This window comes from Balaenoptera musculus, chromosome 2 (genome assembly GCF_009873245.2).
Source record: "Balaenoptera musculus isolate JJ_BM4_2016_0621 chromosome 2, mBalMus1.pri.v3, whole genome shotgun sequence".
NCBI classification, from domain to species: domain Eukaryota; kingdom Metazoa; phylum Chordata; class Mammalia; order Artiodactyla; family Balaenopteridae; genus Balaenoptera; species Balaenoptera musculus.
The window spans coordinates 70,083,205-70,105,999 of record NC_045786.1 but is presented as its reverse complement, the minus strand read 5'-3'; the positions used below and the strand labels follow the sequence as shown (position 1 = coordinate 70,105,999).

Below are 22,795 nucleotides of genomic sequence, written 5' to 3'. Positions count from 1 at the left end.
TAATAAGGACCTGTGGTATAGCACAGGGAACTCTACTCAATACTCTGCAATGACCTATATGGGAAAAGAATCTAAAAAAGAGTGGATATATGTATATGTATAACTGATTCACTTTTCTGTACACCTGAAACTAACACAACATTGTAAATCAACTATATTCCAATAAAAAATTTTTTTAAAAAGGCTTGGACAGTGCAGCTGGAGTGAGAAAGGTTAGGAAGTATAGAGAGGTAAGTTTGGACAGGTAGAGTGGGCAAAGTAATGGGCTAAGTTAGCCACATTCTTCAGTTTAATCTGCCAGCCACTTATTCCTGACTCTGTATCAGACAAACTATAGGGAAGATGTGGCTTAGACAGTAGCCTTGAAGCATCTACCCTGCAAAGAGGAAACTAAGGTGGCAACAAAAAGGGAAGGTAAACACATTAGAGACATACTCCTATGGGCCTAGAGTACACCATCCAAATGCTGGTTAACATCAGCAAGGGTCAGCTAATCTTGGCAATGCTATAGGCTTTTGGGCAATCTCGCAGAGAGAAAAGAAATGTACAACACTGTTATTGTTAAATGAGCACCTGCAGTTATTAACATTTGAATAGTTTTAAGTTTTGAGAAGCCCGCGCACCGAAGAGTAGCCCCCGTTCGCTGCAACTAGAGAAAGCAACGAAGACCCAACGCAGCCAAAAATGAATAAATTAATTAATTAACAATAAATTAATAAATGTAATCTAAAAAAAAAGAAAAGGGTCATGGGAGGTGGCCCAGTGAGGACAATGACCATGACAAATGACTCTTTCCAAACCCCCCAGGGTATCTGCCAGAATTTTTCTGGCAAAGAGATGGAAGACTCACTGCAGGAACCAGTGTGAATCCTCACCATCAGTTTACCTTCCCTCTTAGGGGCTGCCATCCTGACTTGCTAATCTTTCTACAGGGGTTTACTGAGACCTTTCTTTCTGTGTGAGGGATACAAGTCAGTGAAGCCTCCATCCCTCCCTTGAGAAGCTTCCAGGTCCTCATCCCCTCACATTCTTTACAGCGATTCACTCCTCACTGGGCCACCTCCCATGACCCTTTCCTTTTTTTAAAAAATTAATTAATTAATTATTTTTTGGCTGCATTGGGTTTTTGTTGCTGCACGTGGGCTTTCTCTAGTTGCGGCAAGCGGGGGCTACTCTTCGTTGTGGTGCACGGGCTTCTCATTGCGGTGGCTTCCCTTGTTGCGGAGCATAGGCTCTAGGCATGCGGGCTTCAGTAGTTGTGGCATGTGGGCTCGGTAGTTGTGGCTTGTGGGCTCTAGAGCGCAGGCTCAGTAGTTGTGGCACACAGGCTTAGTTGCTCCATGGCATGTGGGATCTTCCCGGACCAGGGATCGAACCCATGTCCCCTGCATTGGCAGGCGGATTCTTAACCACTGTGCCACCAGGGAAGTCCCCCATGAGCTTTTCCCCATTCAATCCCATTAACCTTTCTTCCAGCTTAAAACCAGTATGAAGTCCAAACTCCTGAGCATGAAATACTTAAAAAGCAATTTGTTCTATATGACATAAGAAATACATGTTTAAAGTTTTTTTTTAGAAAATACAGAGAGTATAAGTAAAAGACAATTAAATCAACCATAGTCCTAACTTCCCCTCATCCTTCCCACCTCCCCTCACTGTGATCAATACCAACACTAGTAAAACTTTAATGGCAGCTTAGACTTTTGTCCATCCCCTCCTTGCTACTCCAGGCTCACGCACTGCTTCCCTATCAGAACACGTCATCCAGTTTCTGGGGGACCCACCCTCACAAACACACCTTCCATTTTCCTGTCTATTTGGGAGGCTCAAGTCCATCTATTCCTAGAATGCCCACACTCACTGCTCAGCCTATTCAAATCCCACCCATCCTTCAGTGCCTCACTTAGCTCTCACCTCCCAAAACCTTTTCTGACTGTGCCAGTCCATGGCGGTAGCCACGTTCTGAACCAGTATCACATAGATTGTCTGGAATGTTCTTTTGGCTGCACTATGTTCTGACAGCTCTTGAATTGCTGCCGAGCATGATACTCTCAATGGGCTGTTTTGGTTATTTGTTTGTTTGTTTATGTGCCCCTGCAACTTCTCTATAAGCTCCTAGAAGGTATAAACTATATCTCTGCACTCACTCCCCTCTCCACCCCTCCCTATGCCCATCAAAGCATCTCCTACCCAATAGATGTTTGATGGGTATTTCATAGAATCATGACATTTTAGAGCTGAGGGGGGAAATGGGACTGAGAACCAGAGAGGAAGAGAAACTTGATTAAGGTCACAGTGCAAAGCCAGAATAGAGACCCTGGGAGCCAACTGAAACCAGAACTCATTCGAGCATTTATTGTGTACCTACTATGTGCCTATCACTGGGTAAGGCACTGGGAGATAAAAGAGAATGACCTCCAGATCCTATGATCGGAAAGCTCACTGGACTGCAAGCTGCTTTAGGGTAGCTTTTTGTTCAGGGGCGATGCCAGAGACGGCGGGAACAGACTCAAAGGCAAATAATGATGACTAGGGAATCCACAACATGCTGTAGGAATGTAGAACAGGTGCACCCAACCCTGCCTGCAGTCAACATGCCTGCAGTAGTCAGGACAGGCCTCTGTAAGGAAGCAGAACTTGGGCATGGGTAGAACTGGAGCAGGGCTCCAGGCATGGGTGAGACACAGATAACACAGGGAAGGCATGCTACCTAGGCTCTTTGGGGAAAAGGCGATCACTGGAAGGATACACACAGGAAGAGAAAGCCGCAAAGGAATTAGCTCGTGGAATCACTGCATCTTCTGTGGCAGCCCCATTCCCTCCTCACTGTGCATCAAGTCTCAGAGAGAGGCCATCTAATTGGCTTTTAGCTAATATATCACTGGTCCTAGTGGGCAGAGCTTTTTCAGCCCAGCCATCTCATAGGATACCAAATAGCCAATGAATGGGTCACTCTTGGGTCAAGTGACCATCCCTGTTCCAATCAGGGGCCACCCCTGCACAAGAGCCAGCCCAGCTCCACTCTATGGGGCAGGGGGCTGTGAGGGGCTCAGGGCGGAAGAGGAAAGAGGGTAGTTTTAGCAAGAAAGGAATACTGGGTATGACAGACACCATGCACAAGTGGAGGGGTAGGTGGGAATTCCGGCAGGGGTCTTTGTGAGCGAAGACAAAGAGGTAAAATTAACATGGCCCACTGCGATAGAGGATAATAAAGAGATTTGCTCAATCAGGGAAGGAAGGAGTAAACCAACAGCTCTGGGAGCTTACTTTGTGTCTCAAGTACCATTTTGAAGAAGTGATCTTGGATCCAGGTGTACAGTCTACACAAACTGGGACACTTTAAAAAATATGGATGCCAGAGCCCCACCCCAGACCTTGTAAATCTGAATCCCTGGCATGTATACATGTGTGTTTGTTTTAAACCTCCTCTGTGATTCATATGTACTACCCAAGATGACAATCACTGTGCTACATGTTTCGGTCATAATCTCACTCAATCCTCTAGAGTCAGGAGAGATGGAGGTTCAAATCTTGGCCTGATAAGGTAGGTGGTATGTTCTCAATTTCACAGATGAGAAAACCAAGGCTCAGAGAGGCGAAGTAACTTACCCAAGGTAACACAGGCAGTGAGTAGTAAAACTGGGATTCGTACCTAGGTTTAATACCTGAGCCTGAGAGACAAATTCTTGACTGTGTATTGGAGAGGGGTGAATCAGCTGCCCCAGAGATGGTCCAGCCGCAGAACTTCCTGGATGGTAACAACACTGGGAACCAGGGGAATTGGGGTGGCGGTTGGTGGAGCCAAACCGGCTTAGCCAGGGCCTGGCAGCGCTTCCTGGCCAGCAGAAAGCTGAAATCTCAGAGGCATGTGTGGACCCCAGGAAGGCTCTTACATCAGGGCTCAGCTGAAACATCAGAAAGAATTTCACATTTCCAAACTCTGGAAACACTGCTGACTTAGCTGGGTCCAAAGGTGTCTTATACAATCTCTTTCTCTAAGAAATCTTTTCAAGATTGCTACTTGGACCTGTGTTTACAAACCCCTGTGGACACACAGCCTTATCTCCACTCCATCTGGCCGCCCTGCTCTCAAGAGTAGGGCTGGGTCATTGTGCCTCTGTTTCCGTATCTGTAAAATGGGGACGGTGACTTCCTACCTGCCCACCTACCCCAATGTGGAGGCTCATGATCAAATGAGGTAACAGAGGAGAAGCAGCCCAAACCAGCTCCTCCTTATGAGCTCTTCAAAACAACTGATCGCTGGGCTTTTAGCATCACCTTGTCCATATCTGCAACCGTTTGCTGGGTACTTCCCACATGCCAGGCTACGCCCCTTACATCTGTGCTAGGAATGGGAAAAGAATCACTTTGAAAGCTGCTCAGAACTGTTACTGGTAATAAGGAAGGCAAAAGACTCCGAAATGGGGTGGAGGTGGGGTGGGGGAATGGTCAGAGACGGCTTTTTGCATGGGAAAAACTTTAAAGGACCTTTGGTTCTGGAAAAGAGAGGCCCAGGGTCCTTTCAGGGAGAGGCTGTAACAAGGACCTAAACTTCCTATATGTGAAAGAATAGGACGTCTCTTTGGGGAGGTAAGTGTAAGGATGGTAGCAGATCTCGGGCCTGGGGAGGGGTCCTGGAAGGCCCCAGCATCATGGCAGATGGCAGGAGTCAGAGGAGTGGAGGTATCTATTACCCCACTTTAAGTTGTTTCCTTCTCTGTGCAGAAATTCCTCTCACTACCCGAAACTCAGTTTATCCTGCAAGCAGCCTCAGTGGCAAGGGAGGCACTCAGAAACGGGCCTGAGTCCGTGCCTGAGACAGGGTCACAAGAGGGAGTGCTGCCTTGTCTCGAAGGAGAAAGAGGTCCTTGAGTCCAAGGACCTAAGACATCAAGGAGGATGTGAGCACTCCCTGGGGAGACCCAGAAATGCTCAGTCAGGAACAGGACTTCCTGTTGCCCTGGAATGGAATGCACATTATTCTTATTCGGACATTAAAGGAGGGGACCCCAGAAGGCTGGAAAACAACCCTGTGAGAAATGGGACCATCTTAGCACAAAGAAACAGAGCCTGTGAGCGTGAAGCTGCCCCAGGTCCAGCGGCTCACAGTAGCAGAGCCAGGATCACACCTGGGCCTGGTGGCTGCAGCACCCAGAGCAGTCACCACCAGGCTAGGGCTCATCAGCCTGCTGCCCCGAGCCCGTCCTCCTGCTGGGGCCCTCAGCTGGCCCTCGGCTGCCTTTCCCCCTCTGCCCTGTCTCCCTGTCTCCTCCAAAACACCAGTAGGAGCGTTTGCCTCCCAGGACCGTACTGCAGCCCCTGAGCAGCCAAGTTCTCCTCTTTAGCTGGTAGGCCCTGGGCCCAGGGTGCCAAATAAACCTCACCCCCAGGAGGGAAAGATAATTCATCACCCTCCAGGCCCTGTGGCCAGGCCACCAAAGACCAGCAGCTCAGGATTCAAGATTAGGGTTCTGAGGTCTCAGGCTTAGATGCAGGCAGCCAGGGGGTGGGCGTGGGCAGGGGAGCAGTGTCAGCCGTGGAAATGGATTAGACAAGGACAAGCCGGCTCTCAGCAGATTCCCCAATAAACCACTAAACAATAGTATCCATCTCCTCCCCTGTTCTCTGGAGGGGAGCCCAGGGTCACAGGCAGAAAGAAAAATCTTGGGCAGCTTGGTACCCCCCACCCCCCACAAAGAGCACTGGACCAGGGGTCAGAAGTCATGGGTTTAAATCCCGGCTCTGACACTTCCCTCGGCAAGTTAGTTAAGTTCTCCAAGCTTCAGCTTCCTTATCTGCAAAGTGGGAGAAACACCGGCCACCCCGTAGGGCTGCAAGAGGACTAAACTAGGTAACAGCCCATGACCAATGCAGGGCCAGGTTTAGAGAGGATGCACAATCCCTAATACCCAGACCTCCCTTCCCGTCTTCCACCCCAGCACTCCCTGCAGGACAGGACAGACTGACATGGACAGTGGTTCTGAAACTGGGCTTCTCGGAGGTTCCTCACAGGCTGTGAGACAGAGGGCAGGGAAGGAGCGCAGCTGGACCGCTGCTCACCTCTTCTTCCTCCTTTTCCATAACTGCACCTCACTTTGATCTGTTTCTATCCTATCCCCCACCCCAGAATAAGTCACTTTTTTAAAGTTTTGCTGCTTAACTAGTAAACCATACTGGAGTAGATCAGGAGTAGACACACTTTTTCCACAAAGAGTCAGATGGTAAATATTTTAGGCATTGAGAGCCAAGAAGTAAAATCCAGGATATTATTATTTATTATTATTATTATTATTATTTTTGGCCCTGCACCATGTGGAATCCCAGTTCCCCGACCCAGGATCGAACCCGAACCTCCTGCACCGGAAGCGCAGAGTAGGTACTTACATAACAAAGGAGAAAACTAAATTTCCACAAAATTTTAACTGATGAAGCTCAAAATATAATAAGAATTGCATTTGTCTTATTCTGTTTTGTTTGTTTTTTGTGATACAGGTCTGCCATGAGAAGAATGAAATTGCAGGGACAGGTAACAGTTTGCTTAATTGGGGTCCAAAGTTAGTGTTCCAACCATCAAATCTATTGCAACTGGTCATCTATAAAACCCATTCTCTTGGTGTTTGTGACCACCTAGAGGGGTGGGAAAAGGAGGGTGGGAGGGAGGCTCAAGAGGGAGGGGATATGGGGATATATGTATACGTATAGCTGATTCACTTTGTTATACAGCAGAAACTAACACAACATTGTAAAGCAATTATACTCCAATGAAGTTAAAACACACACACACACACACACACACACACACACACTTTGTTAAAAAAAAAAAAATTCTTAGCTCCAGGGCCATTGAAAGTAGGTGGCAGGCTGGATTTGACTGTAGGGCTATAGTTTCCCATCCCCTGGACCAGACAACGTCGGAGCCCTTGCAGGTTAAAGTTCTTGGGCTTTAAAGCCTGTTGGAGGCTGCTCTGGGGGCTAGAGCAATCTCCAGGAGAGAGACTCTGAAGGCTGCAGCAACTGCTCTGTGGGAGGCTCTGGAGGGCCTCACATGACCTCCCACCTGCACCGCCACAGCCCTGGTGCTTTACTGCAGCTGAGCTGATGGGCACCTAAGGCCCTAACTCCTCCCACTGGCCACAGCTCTTACCCCTCACCTTGGTCTCCCCAGCAAGGGAGAATACAGGGAAACCAAGCTCTCTCCTTCGCCCTCAAAACACACTTCTCCCCAAGCACCCCCTCTCCCAATAGCACCTCACAGAAAACTTTCTTATAGAACCATTCCAGGGAATTCCCTGGTGGTCCAGTGGTTAGGACTCTGGGCTTTCACTGCTGAGGGCCCAGGTTCAATCCCTGGTCTGGGAACTAAAATCCCACAAGCACGTGTGGTGTGGCCAAAAAAAAAAAAAAAAAAAAAATCCAGCCAGCTTCTAAAAGTAGAGACAAAGAAGTGGAACCCTTTGCTGGAATTCTGGCGTCCCCCAAAGACCTTGAATCCCCTCTACCTCTCGGGGGAGGAAGGCAACACCATCAGTCTACAGGAAGACCTCTGCCTCTAGTCCTGACGGGGCCTCATTTTCATCACTTATAAAATGGGAATGATTATACTTGCCTTACCTGCCTTGTGTTGCTATCAGAACTTCAAAATATCTATGAAAATGAAATAGAAACACCATGAAAAAAGGTAAAGTAGCACAGAGAACAAGATTTGGAATTAAGGGAGAAGCACAGAAGACTTCAACCACTTTAAATTTCTCCACAGTGAAAACATTAAGGTATCTTTACAAAACTCTTAAACTACACAAAAATACACAAAAATAACGAAAGGGTATTGGCAAAGCCATAAGGAAGTAAGCACATGCTGGTGACCTGGTAAACTGGTTCAGTATTTCCAGTTTCAACCATGACACAAATCAGCCATAACCTCTGACCTCGTATTCCACCTCTGGGAATACACTGGCAGAAATAATGCAGAGAGAGGAAATTAACAAATACGTTCACAGAAACACTTATTTTTAGTAGTGAGAAACAATAGGGAAAGTTTAGTAAATTGGGGATGTTTATATAGCAGATTATTATGAAGTTAATGAAAACATACGGAGTGTATCTATTTGTTTTAAAAGGCCAGTATTCTTCAAAAATATCTTGTCATGAAAGTCAAAGAAAGGCTGAGGAACTGTTTCAGATTAAAGGAGACTAAAGATATATGACAAGGAGATGCAATATATGATCTTCACTGGATCCTGTTTAGCAGGGAGAAAAACTGCTAGTTGGGGGACTTCCCTGGTGGCACAGTGGTTAAGACTCCAAGCTCCCAATGCAGGGGGCCCAGGTTCAATCCCTGGTCAGGGAAGTAGATCCCACATGCATGCTGCAACTAAGAGTTCGTGTGCTGCAACTAAGGAGCCTGCCTGCTGCAACTAAGACCCGGCACAACTAAATAAATAAATAAAATATTTTAAATAAATATATAAATAAAAAACACTAGCTGGGGAGTGGGAGGTACAAACAGTTGGGTGTAAGATAGGCTACAACGATGTATTATACAACACGGGGAACATATCCAATATTTTGTAATAACTGTAAATGGAGTTTAACCTTTTAAAATTGTATAAAATTTAAAAAAAATTTTTTTTAAAGAACACTAATGGGAAAATTGACAAAATTGGAACAAGAATGATAGCTTAGATAAAAATATTGTATCACAGATTGCCAACAGACACATGAAAGAATGCTCAACATCATTAATCATTAGAGCAATGCAAATCAAAATTACAATGAGGTATCATCTCACACCGGTCAGAATGGCCATCATCAAAAAATCTAGAAACAATAAATGCTGGAGAGGGTGTGGAGAAAAGGGAACACTCTTGCACTGTTGGTGGGAATGTAAATTGATACAGCCACTATGGAGAACAGTATAGAGGTTCCTTAAAAAACTAAAAATAGAACTACCATATGACCCAGCAATCCCACTACTGGGCATATACCCTGAGAAAACCATAATACAAAAAGAGTCATGTACCACAATGTTCATTGCAGCTCTATTTACAATAGCCAGGACATGGAAGCAACCTAAGTGTCCATCATCGGATGAATGGATAAAGAAGATGTGGCACATATATACAATGGAATACTACTCAGCCATAAAAAGAAATGAAATGGAGGTATTTGTAATGAGGTGGATGGAGTTAGAGTCTGTCATACAGAGTGAAGTAAGTCAGAAAGAGAAAAACAAATACAGTATGCTAACACATATATGTGGAATCTAAGGAAAAAAAAAAAAAGGTCATGAAGAACCTAGTGGCAAGACAGGAATAAAGACACAGACCTACTAGAGAATGGACTTGAGGATATGGGGAGGGGGAGGGGTGAGATGTGACAGGGTGAGAGAGTGTCATGGACATATATACACTACCAAATGTAAAATAGACAGCTAGTGGGAAGCAGCCGCATAGCACAGGGAGATCAGCTCGGTGCTTTGTGACCACCTAGAGGGGTGGGATAGGGAGGGTGGGAGGGAGGGAGATGCAAGAGGGAAGAGATATGGGAACATATGCATATGTATAACTGATTCACTTCGTCATAGAGCAGAAACTGACACACCATTGTAAAGCAATTATACTTCAATAAAGATGTTTAAAAAAAAATATTGTATCAGAGTGAAACGTCCTGAATTTGAAAGTTGTACTGTGGTTATGAAAGAGAACGCCCGTGTCCCTAGGAGATGCATAATGAAGCATTGAGGATAAAGAGCCATAATGTCCGCAACCAACTCCCAAATGGCTCGGAAACAATAATAGGCAAGTAGGTAGGTAGATAGGTAGATAGACAGACTAAAAGAAAGAAGGGAAGGAAAAGAGAAACTGAAGGAAGGAAAAAGAGGGAAGAAAGGCAGGAGGAGAAGGAGACAGCGGGGAAGGAGGGAGAGAGCAAGAGAGGAGGTGACAAAATGTTAAAACCTGGTATGTGGATAAAGGATATACAGGAATTCTGTTATTCTGAAAATGTTTCTATTAAATTTGAAATTATTTTGAAACAAAAATATTTTTAGGTTATACGGACTCTGGATACATGGAAAGGTATACATAAAACAATGTTGAGTCAAAAAACAACACAACGCAAAATGTACACGCTGGCGATATATAAGTAGAAAGGAAAGTGTGTCCCGTAGATACAGGTATATAACGGTTTCAGTTATCCTCACATAGGACCTCCCTCTCGCTCTTACAATTTTCATAATGCAAACTGAGCTCAATGAGACCGCTACCTCGGGGCAAGCGGTTTGCACCATGTGCCAGCTTCTGACTGAAGCACGTGCAATGAAGCCACTTTGTTTGAGTGGCTTTGTGCTTTGTTTGCCTGACAATGGGTGATAAAGGCGCCTCCCTCCTTCCTCCAGGGCCTCTGTCATCCAGGGCCCCTGCAGTCGCCTGTCCTGCTGGCAGCCCCCTCCCTTCAACCCCCTCCACACTCCCTCTTGCCCGAGCCCGGGCCTGCTGCTTCTCAGTCTTTGGCAGAGCCCTGACCTTGAGGTGGGAATGTGCCATCTCCAGGATTAGACCGCAAGGAGCTGCCCCACACAGCTTCCTCTGCTGAACGACTGGCACATGTTTGGGGGTCCCCCTATTAGCTTGTGGCCTGTTCCAACATCTCATTTCATTAGCTTTCGAGGAGAGTACCCCTGTGCCACAACTGAGCCCTAATCTCTTCTAGGGTAAGGCCTGAGCCCTAAGTCTCCTCTATCCATCACAGTGCCCAGCACACAGTGGGTGCCTGGGAAGAGTCTCTGGAATGTGACAATGAGTACAGATGTGCACTTACACATCCACACGTGCTCACTCACATTTTGGAAACCACTGGCTTGTCTGGGGCGCAGCTGTGGCCCAAAAGACTTCCTTGCCACTAACACCAAGCTGAGGGCTTCCTGGGCCTGGCACAGACAAGCTCGGTGTTAGCGGTAAGAAAGCTTTTTTGGCATGAGTGACCAGCCGCCACTGTAGAACTTCTCTGAGCCTCAGTTTTCACAACTGTGAAGTGGGAATGTGATCCAGCTCATATTGTTCTGGAAGATGGGAAGTCCTCGGCACAGATACTGACATGAGGGCGGAAGATTCTTAACTTAGGTCGGTCACTTTCACTTTCCCAGCAGCAGGAAATATAAGGCATGTGTGTGATCAGACAAGCACAAGAATCCCAGCCCAGGGAGGCAAACAGGGCTCTGGCTAGAGAAGTTTCTGGCTTTTATTTCTGACTTTCTCTGAGATTTGCTGTGTTGCATGAAGTGGAATTTCCCACTTGCCTTCTCCTTGATAAGGTAGGTGGTCTGTATTTCTTGAGCCAGTTACCTAACATTTTGGAGACTGAATTTCTTCATGTGTAAAATGGGAATAGCAGCTGCTTCACAAGGTGCTACCAGGATTAAATACAATAATGTGTGTCCACTATTATATATAAAATAAACAACAAGGACCTACTGTATAGCACAGGGAACTATATTCAATATCTTATAATAACCTATAATGGAAAAGAATCTGAAAAAGTATATACATATATATATAACTAAAATCACTTTCCTGTATACCTGAAACTAACACAACATTATAAATCAACTATACTTCAATTAAAAAAAAAAAAAAAAAAGAGTAATGGGGACTTCCCTGGCGGTCCAGTGGTTAAGACTCCGCACTTCCACTGCAGGGAGCCTGGGTTCGATCCCTGGTTGGGGAACTAAGATCCTGCATGCTGCATGGAGCAGCCAAAAAGAAAAAAAAAAAAGAGTAAAAAGAAAAAAATAATGTGTGTCCAGGAAATGGAGTGTGTTTTGTTTCTCACTTTGTGTTTGGGGAATCCTGGACCTTTGTGCATTCCAAGGCCTATGGGAGCTGGGGGCTTGGCTGAGCTTTTGGAACCAAGGCAGGTTCCAAACAGCTCTGCAGTTAACTGTGGTGTCTGTGGGAGTTGAGCGCTTATCAAGCGTAAAAGGCCTGGGCTGGACGCTATAGGGGTTGTGGCAGGGTGGAGGGTGTGGGGGGGAGGCGGATAGGGGCAGAAAATGAATGGATAAAAGATAAAGTATGCAGGAGCCCAGCATGGAGGACCCTGGGTCCAGCAGGGAAGATGACCAGGTTAACCTTCTGTGTAACATGAGGTATGATGACATTAGCACTTAACAGAGGTGTGGGTCCAGAATAAGAGGTAATACAGTCCATAGAGGGGGTGTGGTAGAGGGGGTAGGTGTAGAAGGAGTGGATCATGGCAGGCTTTGCCAGGAGAGACGGCATTTGATCCTGACCTTGAGGGAAAAGTTTAATTTTTCCAAGAGTGAGAGAAGAGAGAGAGCAAAGAGAAGTCACAGAAGATTTGGAGACCTCTGGCCTCTGTCCCAGTGCTGCCGTGATGCTCAAAATAGGAGAGCAGTTGCGGACCTGCCTTCAAAGAGTTGACAGCCCAGCACAAACCAATGTGAGATAGGCCTAATCTCATCACCGGTCATCCCAGGGCCTGGGCATTGCTCCTGCTCCCCTTGGTCTATGCAACCTGCCCCCAGGAGCTTAGCACTTGGGGGAATGTTAACTCTGAGCACATGCAGGCCTCAAGCAGACACAAAAGAGGAGAGGATGTGTGGGCGTGAGAAACAGCCATGGACAGATTAGAAGGTAAGGCTCAGAAATAAAAACAGTTGCTGGGTTAACCCTGTTAATCTTTTGTTGGCTTAAACTGTCTTCTTAAATGTTTTATTTAAAAAAAAAAAAACAAAAAACTTTCATCCAAAGTAAGTCTCATAGATCTATATACTGTAAAAAGATATTCAATGTATTTCATTAAGTGAGAAAATCAAGTTGTAGATTGTTCTGGTCATATGATCCCATCTGGGTCTACATTCACACTTGCTTTACTTAGACTAAGTTCTGAAAGGCAACAGAAGACAATTATCATCAAAGTCTACCTGTGGATGTGAGACTTAGAGGGAGGACAGAGGGAGTTCTACTCTAACTTTTCATAAGTTTATGATATATGCCATGCATTACTTCCACAATAAAAAAAATTTTTTTAATTTAAAAAGAAATAATAAAACCCCTTTCGCCTCCGAGTTCATCTTGGAAACGCTTTTTCCCAAGGACAGAGACAGGTAAATCCAAACACCTATTATTATTGTTTTCTATAGAGCTTTGTGGCTAGACTGGGCTATAGAACCCAGCCTGGGTATACCTGAGTTCTACACATTTCCTGGAGGTTTTTGTTTATCTCCCAAAAGAAGTTGCCCTGGCTAAGCTGCATGTGTGGTGGGTGATCTTAACCACAGAGGACCCCATTGGGAGGCTCAGGTCTGGCAGGCAGCTGTCCCAAGGAATTCCTCAGCCTGTTTAGGAAGGGTGAGGCTTGAGAGCAGTGGCTCCTTCCACGGCCCAAGGCTCCTGTCCCTATAAAAGGGGATTCTGCAGGTTAAGTGCCTAGCAGTGTGCCTTGCACATGAGAGCCTCCTGTACGTAGCAGGGCTTCTGGCCGCTGTCTTCACCAGGGGAGCTGGGGAGGTTATGATGGGATGTGTGGGGTAATGAATGGTGAGATAGGCTCCCTGAGAGAGGTGAGGGCTGTGGATAAAAGTTGAATTTACATATAGAGAGGTTTTCCTCTGTTTGTTTAAACCAGCACAGTGTAGTTGAAAAGCTTCTTTAAGTTTCAGCTCCTGTATTGCTGCCTCTGTGACTTTGGACAAATCACCTCCCCTCTCTGGGCCTCACTTTTCTTGTCTATAAAATGGAGATCTGGACTAAATTCTTGTTGAGATCCAGTTCAACAGTAACATTTTATGATTTTATGTTCATCTAATAATTTAAAAATCTAAGTGAAGTAATATAAGCATAGGAAAGAAGAAACCACTGATCATTATACGCTGCTTACATTAAATTACCTTGTACCCTTAGACACACAGTAGTCATCATTGGGCCTATCCACCAACACCCTTCCCCAGGGAACATTAATCCTTCCCAAATGCTCACCTTTCTGACTCTGACCCTGCTACCCTACCCTCAAGGTCAAAAGAAAAAAGACTACCCTACCGTATATTCTCTCCCACTCCCCAAAAGCAGTCAAATTAAAGAGAAAAATAAGTTTGTGCTTTGTGGGTCCTTATGGTGTGGCGGCCAGAGCCCTAGAGTAGGAGTCAGACCACCAGTGCCCACCCTGGTCTAGCACCTGTTCACCGTGTGACCTTGGACAAGCCACTTCCCCTCTCTGGTCTTAGCCTCATCTATAAAATGAGGGGTTAGATGGGTTTCTCTTTATGAGCCTTGCTCTGCCCTACAGTGGCTACCCAGGCTGGGAGAGGCCAGAAGCGGCAGGCCAGCATTTCTCCAACTGTTCCCAGAAACAGCCGACAACCTCCAGCATCCCCAGCAGGCTGGTGCCGAAATGTGAGCCAGAAAATCAGGTGAGATGCGCAGGGCCAGGTGGGCCCCAGGTGGGCCCCAGCCGTGCCCAAGACTCTCAGGCCAGGGCATGATGTCCACATGCAAAGCTGGATTCTGCAGCTTTTCTCACAGATGTTCTCTTATTTGTAGGATAAGGACATACAAGGCCTCCAAAGGCATCAGGAACATGCCCTTCAGGGACCAGACCAGGGCAGGGAGTAGACTTAAAGATTCCTTGTTTGTTAATGTATAGTTTTAGTTCAGATACAATATACCTGCAAGAAAATGTACATATACAAGTATGGCTTAATGTATTTTCAGGAAATGAACACATCAGTGAAACAGGCACCCAGATCAAGAAACAGAACAATACCTGTCCCCCAGAAATCCCTCTCATGCCCCCTTTCAGTCACTAGTCCCTCAAGAATAACCACTATTCTGATTTCTAGCACCAGGGATTCATTTTGCCTGTCTTGAATTTGACACAAATGGAATTATACCGTATGGGCTCTTTTGAATCTGGCTTCCTTCGTTCAGCATGATGTTTGCGTGAGCTCCATCTGTCATTACAGGTAAAAAAATGAAAAGTGACTCTCACTCATTTTCATTTTTGCATAGTAAGGACTTAATGAGGAGCTAAAGTCAATGAGACAGCCCTGAGTCTAGGTGAGGGTGCTCACAGAGAGCCGAGGAAGCGGGTTTACGTAAAGCTCCTCCCAGACATAAGAACAACCCCTCCTGCTGTTCCTCCTGCAGAGACCCACACTGTCCTCCTGGGAGGCTCTAGAAGTGGGAGACGGGGCCTTGACACCCAAACTTACTTCAAAGGCCAGAAGCTCTTGTTCACTGAACACTTGCCCTGCGCCCAGCTCTGTGAGGGACACCGCAGACTCAGCATCCCATTTAATCCCCACAACCACGAGGTAGCTACTGTTATTATTCCTATCTTACAGGTAAAAAAAAAAAAACTCAGGCTCAGAGAGGTCAAGTAAGTTGTCCTAAGGTTGCACAGCTAGGAAAGGGACCCAGACCTCAAACTGTGTGTCCCCAAAGGCCAAATCTCTCCACCAGTCTGTGTTGGCAGAGATCTCGCAGGCTGGGTCTGGCCTCTAGCTATATATCCCACCTCATCTAGCACTGCTTGCCCCCAGCTCACGTTCCACGGCCACACTGGCCTCCTGCCAGCAGCTCAGGTCCCAGGCTCTCCCCACCTTGGGGCCCGCATCCATGCTGCTTCCCCTGCCTGCGCATTTACCCTCAGCCTCTTCCTCGGAGCACCCTCCCCAGCCACCCAGGGCAAACTACATCCCCTATTCTCTCTCAGAGCATCCCGCTCTCTCCTTTCACAGCCCATCACGCACTCTATAGTGACTTGTCCTTTTGTGATCGCTCAATCACTTGTTCTGTGTCTTTCTCCACCAATGGAACACAAGCTGCAAGAGGACAGGAACGTCGATTTTGTTCGTCGCTGCCTCGGACAACGCCTGGCACGAGGTACACCCGCAATAGTGTGTTATGTGAAGAAGAGAGGAGGAGAGACAGATATCACTGCCCCTTCTGAACCCCAGCAGTCATCTGAAGGCAGCTCTAGTTCCAGCCTGTTTATGGCCCCCGGCAAGACCCTTCCCCTCTCTGAGCCTCAGTTTCCTCAACTGTCCGACGAGGGTCTTGGAAGAAAGACCTCTAAAGGCCTTCCAGCTCACCAGACCTCTAGACCAGCGGTCCCCAACCTTTTTGGCACCAGGGACCGTTTTCGTGGAAGATGATTTTTCCACGGACGGGGAGGGGGTATGGCTCAGGCGGTAATGAGAGCGATGGGGGGCAGCAGACGAAGCTTTGCTCACTTGCCTGCTGCTCACCTCCTGCTGTGCGGCCCGGTTCCTAACAGGCTGTGGACCAGTACCAGGGGTTGGGGACCCCTGCTCTAGACCACAAATCCTAGGACGACAAGCCATTCCCAAGGCCTCAGGCCTTTGCTGCTTCTTACTCACCCTATGTCCAGCCAGCACCTTAGAACCTTAGAAAAGTTGCAGGTGCCGGGGGGCGGGCGGGAGGTTCCTCCAAGGCTCCCCAGGCTGTGAGGTACCTGGGGCCTTCACACCCTGTTGTAGATGGAGGACCCCAGAGCATGAGGTCTCTGCCAGTTCTAATAGCTCTGAGGTATGGAATGGGGGAGAGACAGGACTAAGAAGGAATAACAGATGAATTCCACGGGAAACGACTACGTCCTTCTTCAGAGCCCAACCCCCCCCATTCCTGACTTCTCAGCTCTCAGCCCACCCGACACAGTCCCATCCAACGCTGCCCTCGTTATGTGCACAGCTGCCCCTACAGCCAGGCTGGAGCTCCAGGAGGGCAAAGACTCCCCGTGTCATGCTCACCTCTGTACCCAGAGCACTTAGCACAGACCCTTACACACAGGACATGGCCAACATGGGCCCATCGAATTAAAAGTCACTGGCAGGGCCTGCCAGGGTCTGTGGCTAAGGGTGCCACTTTGCCCCCGGCATCACCAAGTTCAGGAGAAGCACCGGAGGCGAAGAGAACCTCGCTTCTCACTCAGAGGCAGAGTCCAGCCGACCACCCTCCAGCCTCTCCCCAGCCCTTCACAGGCCCCGGACTGCCAGTGGCAATGGCCCAGACAGAAGGCTGAGGAATCTCCCCCTCTGGGACACTCTGGGACTCTGCAGACACTTGCTTCTTGACCCACCCAGTCAAGCAGGACAAGCACTCCCCAAACTTGAAGAAACTGCACTTTCTTTTTTCTGGCCTCACCACGTGGCTTGCAGGATCTTAGTTCTTAGTTCCCTGACCAGGGATTGAACCCGGCCCAGCAGTGAAAGCACCGAGTCCTAACCACTGGACCACCAGGGAATTCCCATAACTGCACTTGCCATTCTTCTCTGAGTAAGGCTCCTCTGGCTTTGAAGTTCTTTCTAGTTTTTCTTTAAAAATAAAAGTACCCAGTGACCCAACTTCTAGTTATCTATCTTAAGGAAACAATCAAAAACAGGATCAGAAATTTCTGTTAAGGGATGTTCACTATAGCTTTAGCAATGAAAATTTTAAAAAATAAATGGAAACTGCATATTTTTAACAGTAGGGGAAATGGCTGAATAATTGAGGCATGCATATACAAGGGAATATAAAATTGCATTTAAAATATTTAATGACATGAGCAAACCTGTATGATACATTAAGATGTAATATTTAAAACTGTATTAAAACACTAACCTATAAATTCAGTGTGCTTAAAATAAAAGGAAATAAATATATACATATATTTGCAAAAAATAAACAAAAGAGAAGAAAAGAAAGTAAGAGAATTAGTCCTGGACACAGGAGCTCTTTAAAGGGAAAGGCTCCCATTGTGCATCATGGATACAGTGAAGGCCCTGAACCCCCAGATTTTTACTCTGCTGGGTGTGTGGAGGGGTTGGGCTGGGTGTACTGCAAGTATGTGTGAGTGTGCAAGAACCGTGTGCACCGGAGAGAGCATGACAGGTGTGCAGGTACAGACTGGACTGGCCAGACGTTGGCCATGTCACTTGCTGGCTGAGCAACTTGGGGCAACTTGCTTAAACTCTCTGGACCACAGTTTCCTCAAGAAAAATAAGACTAAAAATAATTCCCATTTCATGAATTGCTGTGAGACTCAAACTCCAAGACTGGTGTTCCGTAATCATTAAAATACCACCTAGATACTAGCAGTTGTTACAAATGAGAAGCAAGAAGAGAGCTTCAGAAAATCTTCATTTCTCTCCAGACAGTAACTTATTTTCAGATCTGAGTTTACTCCTGTCTGTGTTGTGGGTTTAGCAAACCTGAAAATGCACCCAATAACTCAGATCGGAGGAACCTTCACAACTAGGCTCGTGTGGCTTGTCACTCAATCTAAAGCCATTTTCAGGAGGATGATTTCACCTCCCACTCAGGCTCTGAGCTTACAGAACAAAATCCTGAGAGCTGTGGAGGGACTTCCCTGGTGGTCCAGTAGTTAAGACTCCATGCTCCCAATGCAGGGGGCCCGGGTTCCATCCCTGGTCAGGGAACTAGATCCCACATGCTGCAACTAAGAGCCCACGTGCCGCAACTAAGACCTGGCACAGTTAAATAAATAAATAAACATTAAAAAAAAAAACCTGGGAGCCGCGGAGAATCCCAAGTGGGATTCGGAGAAGAAAACCAACAGGTCATATCTCAGTCCAGAGCCTGGGGAGGATTTTGGGAGCAAAGGAACAGATACGACAAGAATCATTGAGATTCGCCGTTAACTGTCAGCCAGGTTATACTGAAAACACGGAACTCAGCAATTCTAGTCCCTTCTGCTGGCAAGTCTTCATTTCCAGAGAGATGATTACTTGCAGAGGCACCCGTGAAGATGAATAAACCTCAGGACTGTTTTTAAAGCTTCCCACGAGTGCTGTGACAAGCCCATGACCTACAAGATCTACTGACCAGCACACCTCTCACAGCCACTTACCTCCCCAGCTCCTCCCCGATGTCATAGAAGTCCTCCACCTTCTGCTGCTTGAATGTCTCCATGTTTGGGCTCCTCATTGAGGCCTGGAGCATACAGCCCTGAAACATGAAAAAACCTGAGCTTAGGACAGACGTGTCAATTGGTAGCAGCCTGAATCTAGGCCCAAAAGTAATTGGCTGCGTGGGAGCTAATAACTTAAGGATAACCCACAGCCCTCGTTCCTCAAGAACAGCCTTGATCAAGCCTTTCCTCACCTGTGACCAATGATGTACGATTCTTATTTGATTTATATTAATCACGTTTGTTAAGGAGACAGAAAAATAGCCCTCCTCACTTCTTCAGATCTGCTCTGAACAAGTTCAGAGAAACAGGGCCATGGGCAACTTCGGCAATTTGTTCTCATGAAATTCAGGTCTACTGAGAAAAGAGGGAGCTGTGATGCAGGAAAAACAGAACTCGTTTTTGAGTCAGAAGTTCCAGGTTCAAGTCCCACAGTTGCCTACGTCATTTAAACTGCAGAGTCTTAACTTCCTCATCTGTAAAAGGGATTAGTACTGTAAACACCACTGCAAATCAGGATATTAATTTTATAAACTACAAAATGCAGTAGAGAGGTAAGGGATGTGCATGACCTCAGCTCCTACAGGCGCTGTGCCACCCAATTTGGAGTCTGAACTGATTTCAAACTCTCTCACTCATCACCCTAAGGGAAAGATGGCTGGGAGTGGTGTGACAAATTACAGTAGGCACCAGGAGCTAGGAGCCTGAGCTTCTAGTTGCAATTTTGCCCACAACTAGCTCTATGGCCTCATCTCTTGTCAGAGGAAGGAGGCTGTTTCCTCATCTGTAAACTGGAGCTAACTCTGCCTACCCAGGGCACCTTAGTGAGAACCACAGGACTATTCTGAACCACGCAGAGCACTCACCACTCCACCAGAAGAGACTGTCTGCATCCTCCCTTGGGATCCTCCTGCCCTAAGGAGCTCACCCATTCCTGGGACAGCCACATGCCACCCTGGACAGCACCCCGAAGGCAGGGCCCAGGACACAGCCTGCACATCACAAAGATAAAACCAGCTACCTGTGGATGCATCTTTCAAGAGTCATTAGCAAAGGCCTCTCAGAGCTCATTTTGGCTAGTGCTGGCAGCTTTTCTTCTGCCTGGCAATCAGATACCAACCACGGCCGGGCCCCATGAGCCCCAAAAGACTGTTTTCACCAGGCTGGGTGGAGGCACCATTACATAAGGGCACGTCTCATCAGTGCCAAGTGGCTGAAGCTGTTCTAACTCTCAGGTGATGTATACATTTCACCCTCTTTCCTCCACCTCTGCCCCCTACAAACCAGAGCTCTGGTAGCAACATGCTACCTGCCTCCCTCCCTTCCATCGAGTCACACACATCCCTGAAGACCTCCAGGCAGAGCTGGCCTGACTGGCTCACAGGCCTTACTCTCAGGGCCACTTGCCCACCTCCTGCCTGTGCATCACACACATCCTCCTCCCTGCTTGGTCTTCACTCCATGCTCAGCCAGGGCCTGGCAAGCATGGAATCCTGAGAAAAGCAGGCTCCAGGGTCCCCGGTTCTAGGCTAATCTGGGTGTATATTAGCCATGTGACCCATAGCACATTGGCACCCTCTCTGGGATTCAATCCCCCTCCTCTGTAAACTGGGGTGATCACGTCTATATCACATACTTCACACATCCATGTGAGGACCCATTGTGATAAGGACATAGACTGCTGGGCAAATAAGAACGATGATTATTATTGTTATTTGACTCATTCCAGGCCATTGTTTGTGTTTCTGCTTCCCACAGCCATTGAGACACCAATTCTGTTCCCTTCTGAGGAAAAGGTACTGGGATCCTCCTGGCAAGTTTGCCTTGATCAGAATCAGAAGTTTGGCCCCCTTCGCCCCCACCCCCCCATTCCTGGCAAACCTCCCGAGACTAGCACTGAGGGGGGCAGGACTGCTATCTATCATCTTCTTTTTGCTGAAAAAATACTTCCAAATAAACCATTTGGGTCAGATTCTGGGGGTGGAGGTGGGAGTAGTTACTAATTTCCCACAGCTAGATGGAAGCAGAAAACTCCAAAAAAATTCTGTTGGCAGATACCCTGAGAATGGTCCCAGGAACAGCTATGATCCTCCACTCGGGAAGAGGCCAGCTGCATTCGCTATCAGGAGCTGAGCTGGATTTGAAGAAGCCCCACCTCCCCAGAAAACAATGAGCCCCTGCCTTGTGCTCCACATCCTGAGTGACCAGAACTTGGGGGCCAGGGGAGCCCCCTAAGCTCAAACTAGGCCCACCAGTTTGGCCCCAACTCACCATTTCAGCATAGCCCCCTCCCCCATAAATCCTATATTACAGGCGAAAGTAGACCTTTCCCATTCCCCCAAAACTTTCACCCCTGCCACACCCCAGCTCAAGTTGGGCCCTCTTCAGGGGGTTAGGGGGGCACGTGGAGAGCCCTCCTAGCAAAACTGTTCCCTTCCCACAAAGCCAGGCTCAAATGCTACCATCTCTATGAGCCTCCATGATCCTTTTTCTTGCCAAAACAGATTAAAACTCTCTACCTCTTTAAATTCCCAAAGAGGGCTCTTCACACATTTTTAGGGTTAGAGCTTATCACGTTCTGCCTTATTTCATAATCTATGTCAATGTGTAACCCAGAGGGAGAGAGTACAGGTTCCACAGGCACACAGGCCTGGGTTCATATCCCAGCTCTGCTACTTACTAGCAAACAGCACAAGACAACTTTTCTGAGCTTCAAATTACTTACATAGAAAATGAGTCTAGACAATGCCTAGTGTTAGTGAATATTTGGAGAACTCTCAAAACTGCTAGGGAGAGTATTCACTGGGACTACTTTGGAAAACTATTGGGCAGTTTCTATGGACATACCTAAGAGAAACGCATGCAGATGTTTTCCAAAATGGTCCACGTTAGAACGTTCACAGCAGCACTATCAGTAATAACTAAAAATTGGAAACAACCAAATGGCCATCAACAGAAGAATGGATAAATACACTGAGTTATACCCATACAATGAAATTATTATACAACGAGAAAAAGTGAACTACTGCTCCCTGCAACAATGTGGATGAAACTCACAAACATAATGTTGAATGAAAAAAACCAGACACAAAAGACTACAGACTGTGTGATTCCCTTTAGGTAAAACAAATCTGTGGTGCTAGAAGTCATAATAGTGGTTACGCCTGGGTCAGGGGTTGTACCTGGAAGGGGACACAAGGAGGTTTCTGGGTGCTGGCAATGCTGTTTCTTGATGGTATGTACACTTATTTTGTATGCAATCAAAATTTTACATAATTAAACCATGAGTCTAATATCTACTGGACAAATGAGATAACATATGTAAAGTGTTTTTAATAGTCCTTGGATGGTTCCAACAAATGTGAGTTCCTTCCCTCCTGCCTATTGTCTTGGAGCCTCACGAGGGCAGGAGCTGTGACATTCTCACCTCTGTCCCCTTGTGGTAGCTGGTACACAGCAGGCACTCCATGAATGTTGGCTGATTTAAATTTAGCGCCCCAGCTGTCTTTCTCAAGGCTGCTGCTCAGAAAGCTCATCAGGTAAAAGCAGCTGATAACAACTCAAAGCCCCTTCATAACATCTCTCCCCAAGATGAATTTGCATTTTACCAGTTTAGAAACATGAAACTAAAGGGAAGACATTCTGAGGTGGAATTACAGTCACCAACTAGGACCCAGAGAAGGACCCAGAGATACAGGCACCTTTCTGGCCCTGAAAAGATGAAACCACATGGCGGAGGGCACAGCTACAACTTTTGGCCAGGGGCACAGGCCATCGGCTCCAGACATTCCATGGTTGAGGCCCATCTTAATGCGTACATTTCTCTTAATGGAATCTCTAGAAT

The 22,795-nt window shown here is 46.9% G+C and overlaps 1 protein-coding gene across 3 annotated transcripts in view; it reads right to left on the bottom strand.

Moving 5' to 3' along the window:
- The window catches only part of DAPK2 (death associated protein kinase 2), a 125,830-nt gene that overhangs the window by 100,910 nt on the left and 2,125 nt on the right, over positions 1-22,795 (bottom strand). For 2 of the 3 annotated variants that reach the window (XM_036843247.1, XM_036843245.1), the window contains exon 2: positions 18,892-18,989. In XM_036843247.1, the coding sequence (XP_036699142.1) occupies positions 18,892-18,983 (92 nt within the window). In that variant the 5' untranslated portion in view covers positions 18,984-18,989. Of the gene's footprint in view, positions 1-18,891; positions 18,990-21,798; positions 21,924-22,795 lie in introns of those variants that run through there. The other variant, XM_036843246.1, reaches the window with a different exon arrangement.